Consider the following 18255-nt stretch of genomic DNA (forward strand, 5'->3'; position numbering starts at 1 on the left):
TATATATATATAATATTAATATTCTCTTAGCCAAATTTTTTATTTTCTTAAAATGTATAATATTATAACACTTTTGTAATAAAATATTTGCATTTTGTTTTTAGAAGCATAGTTTATAACACAGAATATCTGACAGAAAAAAAGGAATCATTTTTGGCTTGTTAACCAAAACTAAGAAGAAGAAAAAAAAGGTCAGTAAATATTGTATTTTTATTGTATATTGATATTATATACTTATATTTATGTATTTATATGCTTATATAATTTTATTTTACTAATTAAACTTGTTTATTCTATTTCGCGTTGTTTTGAATTTAATCCATTAAAACTTAAATCTCAGTTTTTCAATCATGTGTATACTGATACAAATTTCTTCTGAAATCAGGCAAGGTAAATAAAAAAACATCTGAAAGTTGTTTTAAAAATCAAAAAAGTTAGAAAAAATTATTTAAACCTAAAGACTGGTAAAAATTCTTCAAAGTATAAACTAATACAACAAAATATCCTTGCAATGGCATTTTATATTGTATTTGATAAATTATTTGTTCGAATGAAATCAATTTTGCATATAAATGATTGAATAAGCTAATCATTTTGATTAACTGCTTCTGAGTTTGGTTTGAGAATGTAATAAAAAAAGATATTTGGAATTAAATGCCTAATGAGTGATGTCATTTATTCGAATTTAAAAGAAAAAAGTATCTAAATTACGTAAAAAGAATACTTCCTTTAAAACATCAATGCAAATGTCCTTAAAAATGAAAAAAAAGTTCCCAGAAAAGGAAAAAGGCAAAAATGATCGGTCTTCTATAAGCAGTCGATATGAATGGTCAGTCGATTCAGCTATGGCTAGTCGATACGAATTCCGCATCCGGCTTGCACCGACCACACTGGTAGATGGATCATGGGTGAGAGTCCCCTTGTCATCGAGCTAACTATGGGAGGTTTTTGTGACTTTCCTCTCCGTGTAACGCAAACTCGGGTTAGTTCCATCAAAAAGCCCTCCACAAAGGCGAAATTTCTTCCAATACTTGATCCAGGAGTTTCTTTGTCTTCTGGATTTTATTCAAAATTACAAGGTTACGGAGTTGAACAATAGTTGTCGTAAACGCAAAAAAATTAGGTCGGCTGTTCAACAACGGTTTATAAAATAAACTGAAATTTATTTTTTAAGAGATTTTTCTTCTAGTACAAGAAAGAAAAACAGACTTAAATTTAATTACGATCTCTGACAAATGTTATCTTTGATTATTATCATTATTTAAAATTTTTTTGAATAATTATGAACGAATTTACGAATTTAACGCTTTTTATGGGCAGAATATCAATTTTCAATATTTTATACAGAAATTTTGGCAGAATACCAATCTTCAGTATTGAAAAGAAGCCTAAGTATCGAAATAACAGACAAGAATGAAAATGCAATTAATAAACTTTTTAATTAATGTAAGTAAAAACAGAAATAGCACAGATTTGTAAGTGAAAGGTTGCTTTCTCGTTTTCAAGTAACACTTATTTTTAGTTGAAAAATTATTTTCTCGTTTTAAGATAGTTTTATTATAGATTTGTTTTTGATTTTTTTTTCTCGTTTTCCGATAGCGCAGAATTGTAGTTGAAAAAAATACTTTTTCATTTTCAGAGAGCACATATTTCTAATTGAAAATTTGTTTGCTCATTTATAGCACTGATTTTTAGTTGAAAATATCCTTTCTCGCTTTCAGATAACACTGATTTGTCGTTGAAAAAATGTTTTCTCATTTTCAGCTTAAGAATTTTTATGAAAAAGGGTTTTTATTGCTTTTTTTTTCTTCCTTATTTATTGATTTGAACAATTATAGTGTGTTGCCTGATTGAAAGCTTCATTCGCTTCACATAAACACAAATATGAAATAATAGTCGACATATTTCAATCTCTTCGAAAATAGGCGCCTATTTTCAAGACGTGAAAGTAAAGAAACGAAAATGATTTGAAATAAAAAATTTAAAGTTGCTAAAGAAAGATAGAATAAATAAAGGTAAGGAACAAAATTAAAAAATTCACAGATGCCGAGAGATAATAAGGAAGAAAAACAGAACAAGAAAATTATAGTGGCGTTGAGGTAAATCAGGGTAAAATGCATATCCAAGCGTTATGGAGAGTTGGGAAGAAACTAATGTTGTTAACTAGGGCAGCATTCAAATTAATAAAACAAGATTCCAGGGCACCGAGATGAGTTTATGTAGCATGGGTGGAAATAATTTAAGCATTTGAAGCGCTTGAAATATATCGCCTACTATTTAATATTTATTTCTGATGTAAATGAAGTTTTTTTACATTGTGATTTGAATTTTCTTTTTTCATATTTAGGTAAACAACAAAAATGCATAAATCATTTAGTTATATTCCAAAAAATCAATTAAAATATTTCTTTTCAGATTTTAAACTGGTCCAGATAAATACTACTTTCGGAGAAGGAGAAATTTAAGCTGTGCAAAATGGCGAATCTCGTCGAAAGAAGAGCCTTCAATATTATGGGAATTTTCGACAGTTTGGGAGAACATTTGAATACTGGAGGTAAGGAAACAATTATTTTATTTCTTTAATTTATTGTTTTCTTGTATAAATTTCAAAACAATAATCGTTCTAACAAAAATAGTGTAAGTCTAATAATTATGACGTTTTATATTTTTCTAAATCAACTACATTACTTTTATATTAGATTGGTTTTTGTCGTAAGCTATTAAGGCACTGGGGGCGTGCACTACCAACCACCACGCTATCCCGATCCCCATTAGATTAGTGTTAAAGTTTATTAAAGTATCTGGAACAAAGTTTCGGATACTCTTTTCTTAAAATTATAAATACCTCTATCTAATATTTAATCCGCCCACCCTGAAGCTTTACATTTACACGAATAGAAGTAATGAATTATGAAATGAAACGATTTATTATTTTAAACTCCCTAAGCACAGAATGGTCTAAAACGTAGATTCCTAATGTGGGCACTACCCGGGCGTTGAAGGCTTCTAGGAGCAGGTCGGGACTTTCTGGAAAATTTGCACAACTTTCAGAAAGCTTTAAATGCATATTAAAATTAATTTTTTCTTTTGTTTTGCATTTTATTAAATCTTTACTAAATAAATTGCTATTGCATATTTAATAGTCTGGAGTTATAAATATATTTGTTAATTATTCTTAACCTTCCCTATTTAGAACAATACTTTATAACTTTAAGTATTATTTTAAACATAAAGAGAGTTTAGCAAACTAAATTTACTTATTTTCAACTAATTGTTAATTTTATATTTGTTAACTATTTGAAAATAAAATTTTCGTAACATAATTGTTTTTTGTTATTTGCTGTGTATAATCGTCATGGTAAAAATGTTTTAGGTTTTTCATCAGTTGTAAACATTCAAAAAAATGTATTGTATGACCAAGAAAAGTGATAAAAAAGAAAATAAAAAAAGATTTTTTTTCGTTGTAACTATGTGCTTATACTCTCAGAAAAATTGGCTGAAAGTTGATTCATATTGGTGATTTAAATCATAGCATTTTGCAAATTTTCTGCAAACTAAATAATGTGTTATTTTGAACCATTTTTCAATTCAATTTTGAATTGAATCATTTTTTATTCAAGTCATATTAACAACGTGCCATCAAATTGAAATTGGTTACCTTACGCGATAGAAATGCTTTGATTTGGGACCAACAAGGTTGAAGGAAATTTAGACGATATAGCTATTCAATTCCATGAAGAATTATAAACCATGAAAAAAAAGTTAAGTTTTTCATAAATAATTAATTACTACTGCTAATTAGTTATTTATGACGTGTTAATTAATTATTATGAACAAATGAACCAATTCCCATAATTTCTGACAAATAATAATAATAATGCACTGTTAAAATTTTTTAATCACTGTTGAAGCATAATTTACTTTAATCACATCATCATATCATGCTGAAAATTCAATTTTCACAGAAGCATAGGTCAAGTAAACACCTTACAGCGGATTTGCAATTGTATCGATATACATTAAGTCGGCTCAGCTTACTGTGCGAGATGAATCAGTTCAACGTTGATGCAATTTTTTATAAGAGTCCACTCTTGTCAGTTATTTTTCAATCAAGAACAATATTTCTATTGAATAAAAGAAAAGATTTTCATCCCAACAATAAACAATAGATTGCTAGATTGGTATTTAAGAGCTAACTAATGTAAAGTGAAAGGAGTGATTAATATCTTCATGCTGGGAAAAACGTCGCTGGTGATTTATTTAGTAGCGGTGTATATAATTTTTCTTTAACTTCCTTCCTTAACAATAGAGAATAGAAAAAATAAATAAATAAATATTGATAAGTGTATCATGCCAGAACAACTAATAATGAGGGTTAAGTACTTGGCATAACATATCAAGGTCATTATGCCGGGGGCAATTAGAAGTAAATGAGCCAGTAGATGGGTTCATTTGTATTTTAATGGGTTAAAGTTGGTGTTATTATCATTATTATTAGCGTGAATAGATAACAAAAGGAAGTTTATGGATTATATAAGAATATAAATAAAGTTTTTTTTTCCTCAAGTGATTTACTAATGAAAAAAAAATTTGCGTATTAAGGAATTAATTTACATTAATAATTATTTTACTTTCTATTCAAACAGTTAGTGATAATTAAACTCACATTTTCACAGTTGTATATTTATTTTTTTTTTTGTAAAAATAAAAGATTTGGTGTTTTTATTCATTTTCGATGCAGCACACTGTATTTTCGGCAAAAAGTACCGCCACTCAGATTGCCGGTACTTTTTACAGTAAAATCTATGCATTTTTATCGGAACATGTTGCAGAACAAAAAATCTGATAAACCGTAATTTTTAACGTAATTTCTGATAACCGTAATGTTGTATAATTTCGTATTTCCCGGATATGTTGTATATAATTTCATATTGCCCAAATATGTTGCATAATTTCAGATCCAGACTAAAATGTTGTATAATTTCAGATCCAGTGGTAAAAGAATGGTTCCTAGTAAAAAGCAATTTTTGGCCCATTTTCTTAAGTTCAATGTATCTGTTAATAGTGAAAGTAATTGGACCTTCCATAATGAGAGATAGGAAGCCCTTCGAACTGAGAATACTTATGATGGTTTATAATTTGTTTCTTGTTGCCACATATACAGTAACTGTCTCTACGGTAAGTTTGAATTGAAATTTTGGAAATTCAACATTTTCAGGGCTTGGGTAAATCTAGTATTTAGAAAAGTTGTACATTTTAATAATTGTTTTTAAGATGCCTTAATGATTTAAATTTATCAATCATTAATGCTTTAAAGTATTTATGATAATAAAAAAAAATTGAGTTCTCGAATTTTAAAGTTTAGATTAGCTTTTCACAGTCTACTGAACATTAAAAAATATTTCTCTAAGAGGTATACTGCAAAAAAAATATTACCCACACTCAGGGTACCGGTACTTTTTAGCCTAAAATCCATTTTTACTGGAACATGCTACGGAACGAAAAAAATCTTACATACCGTAATTTTTACAATAATAACTACCGTGAAATCACTAAATCACACTAAATAAATTTTAATTAATAACTTCCGTATGATCATTAAATCAATCTAATGAAATAAATATTACTGTAAAAATTACGGTGCAATATTTTACGATAAAAATGGATTTTATGGACCTTGTACTATACTTTATCTGTACTTGACTTCGTACTTTATACCGGAATTTATTCCAGAATTTTTTGCAGTGTACATATTTCAATTAAACTGTCGTCATAAATCGAAAAAATTGGCGAATCGATTAGATACATGGAACCTAATACTTTTGACGAAATACTTATCTGAAAACTAATAAAAAAATAGTCATTTCCTTGACAGAATTTTTTCTCAGTGCAAGAAAATTATTTCATAAAAACCAAATTTTGAAATTTTTTTCGATAATGTAGAATGATTTAACCCCGTAAAATAAATATAAGCTGTAGAAGAGGAATATTATACGTAGTATTTTGGAAAAAACTCCTGCATTTAAGAACATAAACTGGTCAATTAAATGCATAAATCATTCATTTTTTTTCTAACAATGTAAAATGCTCTAGAAAAGGGTTCTCAAAAGAAAAGACAAATAATTTTAAACAACATTTTTTTAAGATCCAATGCATTTGTTTGCTTGAATTAACCTAATTCACTACGTCACTCAAAATGAAATCCATGAAATATTATTATTTTAACATATTATAAACATATAGATATTGCTAAATATATTGGTTGATAGAAATCTAAACTCTCTAATTAAAAACTACTAGCTGAATACCCTTACAAAAAATATTTTTGAGGTTGCTTTGAGGTTGACAGATGTAAAAAAAAATACACCTGAGATAGAAAATGGGGTTATGTTTTGCACCAAACATAATCTTTTTTAAAAAACCTCAATTTCAACCTCATTTAGACCTCACAAAATCAACCTCATATATAATTCCGAAATAATTTAAGCTTAAATAGGGGCAAAATTATCCACACCCCAAATATACGTATTTGATTGAAGTGTAGAAAAGATAATCCATACACCTTAAAACAAACCTCCCTAAGCTGGTTGCTCTAAAGTTCCATCAACCTCAAAACAATCTCAAGTGTGAATAAAACAACTTCATACACTTTGATTATTCATCTCAGAAGGCTGGTCTTTTTAGGTTTTTTTTTTTTTTAAATAAACTTCGAATAAAGCTCGAAACAACTTCATATAAACCTCAAAAATACCTTAAACTTTCGTAATGGTATCCTCTCTTCGTACGAGGTAAAAGAAAAGTAAATAATCGGTAAATTACTATTAATGAATACTGCGAAGCCAGGCACAAGACTGAAAGGCATAGACCGACACAATTATTTAAGCTAGCGTAATTTCAATTTCTTTTCATTTACTATTACTTGTTGCACTTTCCAATGAATGCACGCTATTGAAATTAGCAAAACACGTTTATAGAAGTTTATCCTATCAAAATAAATATTTACCGTATCACTTGGCATTATTAGCCTACTCACGATAATCAAAATTAACCACAATCAAGCGATTTTTTCTCCAGTACTTATCTGTTTCAGGAAGCCTTAAAAACATAACACAATAGTACTTATATTACGCGCTTTGGTACCTACATAGGTAGTACTTAATTAATTAATTTTGTTTATTAATATACTTAGTTTATTAATATATTTGGTTTATTTATAAATTTGGTACCTTTTAAAATAGTACTTTTCTAACACAATACCAGTAGTAGTTACAATCACAATTCATTAAGCATCATTAACATCAGTAATTGAATAGCAATTTCTTAGAAAGTTTTTCTTCAATAATTTTTCAATTTGTTCATAACAATTTATAGTTTTCTTTATTTCAATTGTATACTTTCAAATGATGTGGATCAGCCAATCAGATTCGCTTATCAGGTTACGTCCTTTGCAGGTATTCAATTAAATCTGATCCGAAAATTGTTTCCGTATGCTAATGAACCTAAGCCTTAAAGCTGTAATGTTAACATGCCATCCGTGATTAGACATAACCACGTGATTAGACATGCCCATGATTAGACATAACCATGTGATCAGTTATATCAATATATACAAGTATCCAATGTATTACCATGTATAACAAGTATCCAATTACCATTGATAAAAGACGAAACAACACCCTTTTTGCAAATGGGTAATATTAAAGAATGGACAATGAACTCTATTTTATTAAATAAAGCTATAAACTACTTATACTAACTTATATGCTTAAATGCTTAAAAAAACAGACTCGTTCACAGTATAATTTATAATGAAGCTAAATGTAAAACAGAAGAGAAAAATTCATTTTTCAAACTTCCTTCTGGAACGAACTAATTGAAGTTTTCAGAATCAGGGGCTAAAATGGCTCCGTGCCCCCTATGTCCAAACTTCAGGGTCTTAGCGCAAACAGTTCTGGAATTATAAGAAAACAGGTTGATGAGTGCAGACTCAGAGCACCACTATAAAATGTCATAGAAAATTGTGAAAATACAACATAGATGAATGAGCGCTATTTTTCAATGAAATACATTGTATTTCATTTGATTTTAAATTAGACACGCGCCTTTGCGAAAGCCTTCTCTCAAAATGTGACAACTGAAACAATACTAGATGAAATATATTAATCTTTTTTACATTGAATATATGATTTATATTATAATTAATTTCAAGGTATAACTGATTTTTTTTTTTTTGGATTTAAATAGGTCCTGTACTGCATCAGACAAGTTGATAGTAGTGTTCTTTGTAAAGATACTGTTGTGATATACGGTACCTGCACTTACACGGTAAGATAACTGTTTTCTTTACAGTTCCAAACATTTTATATAAAAATTTTATTAGATTACGCTAAAGAATTTTTTTAATCTCTTGCCTAAGATATTTCAACATATCTTAAATAGTCTTTCATTGCCGATTTGTTGCTGCTGTTTCTATTGCTAATTTTCAATATCCACAAGCCTGCTAAGGAAACCAAACGAGTTTAAGGCAGATGGTGCATTTCTTAATTTTCAGTAGCACGATATAATTTTAATAATACGATTTCAGGCACACATACGTCATAGTCCGTCTTACAGGGAGGACCCACTCATACATCTATTCATACATCATCTCATCATCTGATCTTAATTTTGATCTGAACCAGAGAATGATCAATCTCCAATTTAGTGTCCTCAGAGGTATTAATATGCTATGGAAACTTGGAGGACTTTGCGATCCCGACAGATTTAACGCGCACCAGTTAATACACGACTTTTTTTTCGGCCGGTGGGATTCGAAATCCCTTTCTCACGAACACAAGTCCAACGTCCTACCAACCAGGCTATCCCGATCTATCACTGATTTAAGAATCTACAGTTGGTTTCGCTCTCGAAGCTCCAGTGTTTTTAAATCAAATATTTGGTCAATTTTTTTGTTCAAATGTACAAATTTAAAATCGTTGCATGTAAAATCGGACATGTAAATGCTGCGAGAATTTTCTAGGGGATTAGGGAACATCATTAAAACTTAAATTGCGGAAAGGTTGTCATACGCCAATAAGAATGTTTCTCTATTACGAACTTTTTTTCATGTGCTTTTGAACAGACCGTAATATCGAAACGCCTCTAGCCCAGTAGACTGCATTTCCAGGCACAGGTTTAAATGCAATTTTAATCCGGATGATATCGCCTAACTCCCTTAAAAGTTTATTGCAACATTTATGTCCTTTCTTTTATATGAAACGTTCTTGAACTTGTAGGAGCTGACAAAATATAGTTTAAAATCATCATTTAAAAAAATTCTGTAGTTGTAGGCGCAATACTAATTTCAAATTTAAACTCCCTACACCGGTATTAGGCAATATTAAGTATATGTATAAATCCAACAAAAAAAATTGTATCCCAGTGTTATTAAACTATTAGAGTTTCTATCATTAAATTTTGTTTATTTAAGAGGTCTATAATTGGTCAGTTCGAATCACCAAGTGTAAAACTATTTATATCTGGATCCTGTACAGCTAGTTTATATTTAAAAAAAAATGATTTTATTGTTTTCTTATGTATTTTAGATGGCTGCTTGTGGATGGATTATCTATATGTTAAAATATGTAGAATTCTTAGATACGGTAAGTAATGACTTAAACTACATCTTTCCAATCCATTATCCAAATAACACAGAAATATACCTCACTCGAATATTTCAATTCGTGTCTGATATCATTATAATATTGTTCGGATATTTCTATTCTTTTGGTAGTATGAATTTTCAACATATTTGAATGATCTCATTCGAATATTTCAATTCGTGTCTGATATTATTATAATATTGTTCGGATATTTCTATTCTTTTGGTAGTATGAGTTTTCAACATATTTGAATGATCTCACTCGAATATTTAAATTCCTGTTCGATATTATTATAATATTGTACGGATATTTCTATTTTTTTGGTAGTATGAGTTTTCCACATATTTGAATGATTTCACTCAAATATTTCAATTCGTGTCTGATATCATTATAATATTGTTCGGATATTTGTAATCTTTTGGTAGCATGAGTTTTCAGCTTTATAACTCTCCTTTATAAAAGAAATTTCGAGGAAAAAACAAGGAATATTTTAAACCAGGAACAATAACAAAAAAAAATCATAAAACATAATAGAAATCTGATATCAGGGATACACCTATTGAAGTTCTCTACAGAGAAAACATTTGTAAATATTGGTTACACTTTAATTTATTGATTAATATAAATATTGATAGCAAAATGCTATCAATTTTGGCGATAATATATTAGTTACACCTTAATTTATCGATTAGTATCAATATTGATGGCAAAATTCCATCAATTTTGACGATAACATATTGATTACATCTTAATTTATCAATTAGTATTAATATCGATAACAAACTTTTATCAATTTTGACGATCTCTTAGGAAACTAAACATTTTGGAAGTGTTTATCTGTAGGCTTTCATTATAAATAAAAATATTTGAACCTCGAGTCAAGTTCAATTAAATAATTTTTACTTCACATATATTTGATTTTGATATCTATGTGTAAAAAAAATTTAAGTTATTATTAAAAATTATCATTCTATTTTTTTTTTTGCTTTGACAAGAACAAGTAACAATAAGATTGAAACAAATATTTTCTGATAAAGCAAAAAACGAAAATTTCTCTATGAAAGTAATCAATTTTTTAAATCAATTATTTTCTTTTTTGTTATGAATGATTAAATTGATGATTATGAATAATATTAAATATGATTCTCTTCATTCCAGATATTTTTCGTATTGAGAAAAAAAGACAATTTGATAACAAATCTTCATGTGATACATCATTGTGTACTTCCTCTTTGCGGTTGGGTGTTCTTTAGGACAGAAAGAAGTAATTAAAATTTTATATATTTTTGGTTAATTGTCAATCGTAACTAACATCTAGCAATTATTTTTAAATAATCAGTAAATATTTATGTTAATAATGACAATTATTTTAAAAACGAAAAATTAATGCATATATAAATTTGACTAAAATATGCTTCAATATATTTTTGCGTAAATATATTATATTTCAAGTTTGTACTTCATATGTGAATAATGAAATATGGTTGTACAGTTGAACTGCAATTAATTTAAGCACTATTTATTGTAATATCTTTATGAGAACATTTATTAAATTTGAATCATCGTACCGTATTTATTCTAGATGTCTATAAACATTTTCGAATAATCAAAATATAATAGATTACACGAAATTAAACTAATTCATGATTATTTTCTCTGTTATAATAAATTGTAAATTTTTACGAATAATGATTTGTGCATTAATTAGTTTAATATAAAAGTTTTTGTTCATTGCCGAAATGGGATATATATATATATATATATATATATACACACAATGTAACACAGAAAACGTATCTATTGCATTGCGAATGTATTAAATAAGAATAGAGTATTCAAAGAGAAATTTTGAGTATTTGATTTCGAAAATAGCACAAAATCTGGTAGTTTAATTGGCGATTTGGTTGCTTAACTTTTATTTTATATTGTCGGTTTTTCGTAATATATATATATATATACATAAAGAGAGAGAGGGGGGGGAGATTTCTGTTGAAATTACCTATTAATCACATCTGGGCCTATAATATATAATATATAGATTGATGAGCACAAATATTACTTCTCTGTTTACATATTTGTACTACATTAATAAGTTATGATCATATCGGAAATTGATGTTAACCTTAATTAAAAATATGATTTTTGCATTGCGAAATGTACTTAAATAGTATAATTGAATTTTTTTTTTATTTAGGACAATATAATAATAAATATAATTTTCATGTTTTAGCGATACAATGTAATGAAATGTAGCTAAATTAAGCTTTCCTGTTTATAAGTAAAATTCACTTATATATTCGATTTTATTTTTAGAATTATCAAAATAATACGCTGCGTAATTTGAAATTAAAAAATAAAAGATGCATTTAAAATGTAATTAACATTTGTTAGTAAGATAGTATTTTTCAAGAAATATTTATATTAAATTTCAATATTCTAATATGATGTCTAATAAATCTTATTACGTAATCTTAGAAAGTAATATTTTTTTGAATGTATGAATCATTTTTTGAATGTTTAATCATTATTTTCTTGAATATAATCTACAGGTGGATTTCAAGCATATCCCATTATCATTAATTCTGTAGTTCACATTGCTATGTATGGTTATTATGGTCTTGCAGCTATGGGTCCAGGAGTTCGTAAATATCTTTGGTGGAAGAGATATCTCACAATCGCTCAAATGGTCTGTATATTTCAGAATAAAAAGAATTATTTATTATTAGTCAGATTTAACTGTTTATCAAAATTTCATTGTCAAATTTTCAGAATCATTATTAAAATTTCTGAAATAGTTTATATAAATATAATATATTTAATTTAAAAGTTGAAAAATTGGTTTTAGATTAAAAAATTTATTAAGTGAAAAAAAAACTGCTTAAATTGCAAAGAAATGTTGTTTATTTTGTTTGTTGTCATGTATGTTTATGAATGAAATCTATAACATTTTCATAAAACCTTAAAATATAAAATACAAACAAATTACACGATTTCTCAATTAGGCTGTATATTTCAGAAAAAGTTTTATTTAGCCACAAAGCAACTGTTTAAATCTCAAACAATTGTCACAATTTCTCAAAAACTCTATTTGCTCAAAACATCTATCACTCAAAAACTAATTTTAAAATAAAATCTTTATTTTTCTTAAGCCGAAAATAAAAATAAAAAAAATAAAAAAATTTATATATCGTTAATTTATTCTAAGCATAATTTAGTCACTAAAAAAGTCAAACATTTCATGTTATTAAAATATAGTGTTTTAAAATATTATCGAAGCATTTTAATGCTAAATATATTAGTGCTCACTTAGAGAACTTCTAGCTTAAAATTATTGATTTCTAAGGTATATTGGTAAAAGCATTTTAACCTGCAAACATAAAATTTCAAGCATTGTTTTAGACACGAACCTGATTAGTAATATATTAATTCCATATGCTAGCATAAATTTTCTATAAAACATTCAAAAGATTTATAAATTAATATTTAAAATCTTTATGAAAAATTTACAAATTAATCTATTTCCTTATTCCTTTTAATGAAAAATAATTTTAATCACTAAATGAATGTTTCAATTTTTTTTTTGCAATTACATTTGGATAGGAAACTTATTTTTATTACATAATTTAATGTGATAAAATTCAACAGTACCTGTGTATAAAATTATTACCAACATACATACATTCGTGTTACAAAAACATAAAAGGCATGGTTAAGCTTTCAATGGCATTGAGTGATGCTAAAAAAATTTTGAAAAAGAAAAAATAAATTGCATTATAATAATATAAAGAGTAAAAAATAATGAATAGTGCTGATTGAATGGTGCAATTTTAAACAATTAATCAACGTGAATTAACTCTTTAAATTGGCCTCAAATTTTAGAGCTCTGAACAATCCTCTTTTGGGATGCCAGCTCAAATGGTCGTTAGCTCCAGATCACACTGTTAGAAATTTCTCCAAAAAATAGTTTAATCACAATTTATTTAATTGCTATTTTAACACATTTAAATAACCATAAACAAGATGATAATAAAACTGCTGATTGTGAAAAAAACAGTTTATTACCTGCGTTCACTTAATATGGTTAAATCACCAGAATTTTATCACCAAAATTTAGGCCACCTAATGAAACTTGCAACAGCTTACTTATTATAGCCGAGATGGCTAATCGGTCAGTCTCATGACCGACCCAACTGAGGCTCGAATCCCAGCGTTGACATCACAGTATTTCCAACTACCCCTTTAACGCACGAAGAACCTCCAGTGTCCTGCACACTCCAATGCCCATTTCTAAACGTAAAGCCTAGCTCCTATGTCCAGTTAATTTTCTTTTTTTTACGGTTTTGTAACCATGTTAGTTGTAAATGGTTAAAAACATGCATAGTTTTATATTCCGGGTATTATAACTATACTAGTTGTGAACGGTTTCAAAAACGTAAAGGTAAAAAACGTTCTTTTCCGGAAACTTTACTGTTAATCAGATGAACTGACTGCTGCCGGTTATTTTACTATAATTTTGGAATGAAACTTCTAACAGTGCGTGTCAGTAAGTACCACACTATTTGAGAAATCTCCTTTTTTTAAATTTTAATTTATTTTCGATAAAGGCAAGGGTTTTTATGATGACGACAATTACACACAACATTTTTTTTTGTTTCGTTGCAATAATAAAAAATTAGAAACATTGAAGATATGTCTCAAAACTGTTTATGGCATAAAGTTTCACAGCCTGAATCGGTATCAAATGTCTTAATTCACGAAATTTAACACTATTTCACAAAACCTACTAATGCCAATAGGCAAAACTGCAGTATTTTAAAACGAGTAACCAAAATGATTTTGGCTAATAAATTTTTTTTTATAGATAAGCGTTTCAAAAAAAAAATATTATTTCTTAAACATAAGTCAAAGAAATGTACTTTTTAATTTGAAATTTTGCTGATAATGTTCATCATATTTTGTGCATAATGTTAAAATATAAGTTTCATGTGCTTATCCCGATAATATTTTTTATATAAATTCAGTGTATAATACTTTTTTAACTGAATTTAAAACTTAATTTTTTACTCATAATTTCTCTGATTCAGTTTATACTCATTCTATGTAATTCAATACATATTTTTTACCTACTAGTTTTATGTTCTAATTGGGAAAATAAATCGTGCTTAAGTTATGTGTATAATTTTTCTTCTTCTTTTTACTGACTTTTGAAAACTCAATTATTTTCTCTTCCATAATTTCAAAGATTAAGTTCATACGTATTCTATGTTATTCCTCATTTATTCTATACTATTATTTTATGTACTAATTAGGATAATATTTTGTGTAAAATATTTTTATTTTTTTTGCTGATTTAAAAGTTATTTTTTTTCTTTCATAGTTCCACAATTTCTGTTTATACTCATTCTATGTTATTCTATGCATATTCAATACTACTAGTGCTATGTACTTATTAGAGTATTCGCATAAATTATATATGTAGTATTTTATTTATTTATTTTTCTACTGATTTTAAAAACTCAATTATTTTTTCTTTCATCATTTCACGGATTCAGTTCATACTTATTCAGTTATATTCTAAACTTATTCCATACTGATAGATTTTTGCACTAATTAGGATATTGTTTTGTGTATATTTTTAATTGTCCTACTGATTTTATAAACTCAATTCTTTTTTTTCTTCCTAATTTTACAGATTCAGTTCATACTTATTCTATTCTTCGTAATGGTTGTGATGCCTGTTTCTGGATGCACCGCTGCAAAAAGCAGCATTTACATAAACGTAGTTGCAGCCACCCTGTTTTTCGCCTTATTTTACAATTTTTACCAGCATACATTCAAACCAACAAAGTCCAAAACCAACGGAGTTCATAAAAAGCGAGAAATTGAAGACAAAAAAGAAGAAAATGGTAACATCCATACCGAAATGTCTTACAACGAAACTTATACGAACGGAAACTCGAAAGTGAAGTGCAACTAAAAGAACCGAAATTTGTTTTCGTCAACAACAACAAAAATGGTGCTTAATTTTTCAGTGGTACTGTTTTCTTGGATTTTTAACTTTTGTTATTGAATGCACATTAGAAACACCTTTAACTGTAATATTAGTAAACATTGCGTGTTTGTACTTGTCTTTTCATGTTATCAAGTGTTTTTATCATCTTTAAAATAACTGAAAACGTTTCCAAACGAGATTCATAGTTTTTAATTGAGTTTCCTAATTTGCAAAATCAATGAAAAAGTTTCATTAAATAACTTATTTTTTGAGAAATTATGAATAAGTTCGCATACAAATCATCCAGAGGAAAATAAAAGACTTTTCTATTTGAATTTCATACATTTTAAAATCATTAAATACGGTTTTTATAACAAAAAAGAAATTAGAAATTTTTAATTTTTTCTTCTTAATTTTAGTTATAGTTGACAATCATCTAAATACAATAAAGTCGTTTCTTTTTTTGATAATAGAATTTGAGAATTATAGAATATGCATGTTGTTCACGTGCAGATTTCATGAGTTATAAAATCGTTGAATATGATTTTGTTACCAAATCTTTTTGTTTACTGTATAAAAAGGTATATGAAAGATTAATAAATATTGCAAACGATTTTCTTCCACACCGAAACAAATGTAAAAATTATTTTTCTTGCATTTGATTTGTTAAGAGCATGTCAGCATAAGACACGCTATTTTTGATGGTCCAATCAAAACCAATGATTTTATGACGTTATACAATTGTTTCATTTTCAAGAACGAATGTTCTCCTTATTTATCGAACTATGTCACCGAATCTAGCATTCTTGCAAGACTACGTAACTATAACTTTTTTAAATAATTCTATGATATATATCGTGAAAGAGATAGCAAGAATTATATTTCTGTCTGATGTGTTTAACTTTTAAAAGCTTTTATTTTGTCTTGAAAACATATTTGTATAATCTGATGACGAAATAAAACGGAACTATATGCAGTCGCGGATGATTACTTAAATCGTAAACCGCAATGGTCTTTTCTTAACTAGCAACAAAGTAAGAACGTTTTATTTAATGTTTAACATCGTTTGAATTAGTTTTTTACTATTCAATATTATTCTTCTGAAATTTTTGTAGCATGCGTAGCTTAGTCCCACACTCTTAAATTCAACGTTTTTTTTTCTTTTCTAAAAATATATGTATATATATATTATTTATATATATATACGTTTCTTTTTAACTTAGTAAACAGCTTAGTTCATTTTGTTGAAGTGTAGCGTTTATGATCGATGTTTCTTAAATCACTTGTTTTGCAGTATAATGAAAGAAAATTCGTAGTTGAAATGCTTAACTCCGATTTCAATCTACAATTTTCACCAAATGATTGTTTTCTGTTATGTTTTATTTTATTATTATCTACTAAATTGTCAATAATGTGTAATAAACTTATCACATTGAAATATATCTTCAGCATTCTGTAGTTTATTTAATTCTTCATAATTTTCTAATATAAGAACATACTACATTATATATATATACATGTATAAAACAATTACAAGTTACAAGATTGTAATTTGAAGGGAAAACAAAAGTTCAACATATACAATTAAATTTCTATATCACAACATTGCCAGGCTGCTAATAACTAAAAGAATATTTGAAGAAAATATAAATCAAAATGAATTAGCTGCCTGACATGATTCCGATAAAAACGTTATCACAGAAGCAATAAAAACAATAGCAATAATAGAGGGCGCTGGCAGAATAATATAAAAGGGGGTGCAACCCTCTAACAAACTACCCCCCTCTCCAAAAAAAAATATTAAAATATTATGTTATTACATTTTGTTTTGTTATTACATATACTTTCATCTGTTAATTTTTTCAAGATGCATTTCCTCATTGCTAACAAGATATTTAAAAAAAAAATTATGAATTTCTTGTACTTGCAAATTTTGCCACGAGAAACTTTATTGATGGCACTGCATGGCATAGCTACTGACTCTGAAACACAAGTAACTACAAACAGTAGTTGGGTATACTAACGTGTTTGCGCACTCTTAACATTGGTATTTATTGTGTTGATGAAGTTTTACAGTTGTGAGAAGTCAGTTTGTGTTATACACCTTTGTTAAAACTAAATAACTAATAGAAACTATAATATTATTTATATTTTATTAAATGGAATTTAAAAATATAGCTTAGATATCTGCCAAGTTTGTGCATGCTCATTGTGCATAAGAAAAGAATCGAAGATGACTCAGAATTCATTGAAAAAGTTATAAACAGATTTGGACAGCAAACAAGACGATTACAATTCTTGTTTGATTAAACAATTTTTTAATTGTTATGCATCATTAATTACTTAATTACTTGCTCTTGAATAAAAATATTTCTAATGAGAATTTTTATAACAAAATTGTTTTTCTGTATCTCTTTAATTGTTTAAAAAAAAAGACAGAGGTTGCAAGTGCACCCTCTTGCACCCCGCTGCTGGCACCCTTGGCAATGACAGGAAATCGTGATTAATCTAAACGGCAATTAAGCATTACACAGAAGAAAAATATCTTAAAAAGAAAGAGTACAACAATGGAAATTGAAATGGAATCGCTGATCGACATGTCATCGTCATTAGGGGGGGGGG

At 27.5% G+C, this 18255-nt stretch overlaps 1 protein-coding gene across 3 annotated transcripts in view; it reads left to right on the forward strand.

The window, feature by feature from the left end:
* LOC107446178 (very long chain fatty acid elongase 7) overlaps positions 1 to 17075 on the forward strand; it is a 42625-nt gene extending 25550 nt beyond the window's left edge. For all 3 annotated transcript variants that reach the window (XM_043048011.1, XM_016060752.3, XM_016060754.3), the window contains exons 2-9: positions 105 to 191; positions 2416 to 2554; positions 4988 to 5178; positions 8245 to 8325; positions 9585 to 9641; positions 10800 to 10905; positions 12191 to 12327; positions 15334 to 17075. In XM_043048011.1, the coding sequence (XP_042903945.1) occupies positions 2476 to 2554; positions 4988 to 5178; positions 8245 to 8325; positions 9585 to 9641; positions 10800 to 10905; positions 12191 to 12327; positions 15334 to 15618 (936 nt within the window). In that variant the 5' untranslated portion in view covers positions 105 to 191; positions 2416 to 2475 and the 3' untranslated portion in view covers positions 15619 to 17075. The remainder of the gene's footprint in view (positions 1 to 104; positions 192 to 2415; positions 2555 to 4987; positions 5179 to 8244; positions 8326 to 9584; positions 9642 to 10799; positions 10906 to 12190; positions 12328 to 15333) is intronic.
* Positions 17076 to 18255: the final 1180 nt, after the last annotated feature.

Source organism: Parasteatoda tepidariorum, chromosome 4 (assembly GCF_043381705.1).
Source record: "Parasteatoda tepidariorum isolate YZ-2023 chromosome 4, CAS_Ptep_4.0, whole genome shotgun sequence".
NCBI lineage: Eukaryota > Metazoa > Arthropoda > Arachnida > Araneae > Theridiidae > Parasteatoda > Parasteatoda tepidariorum.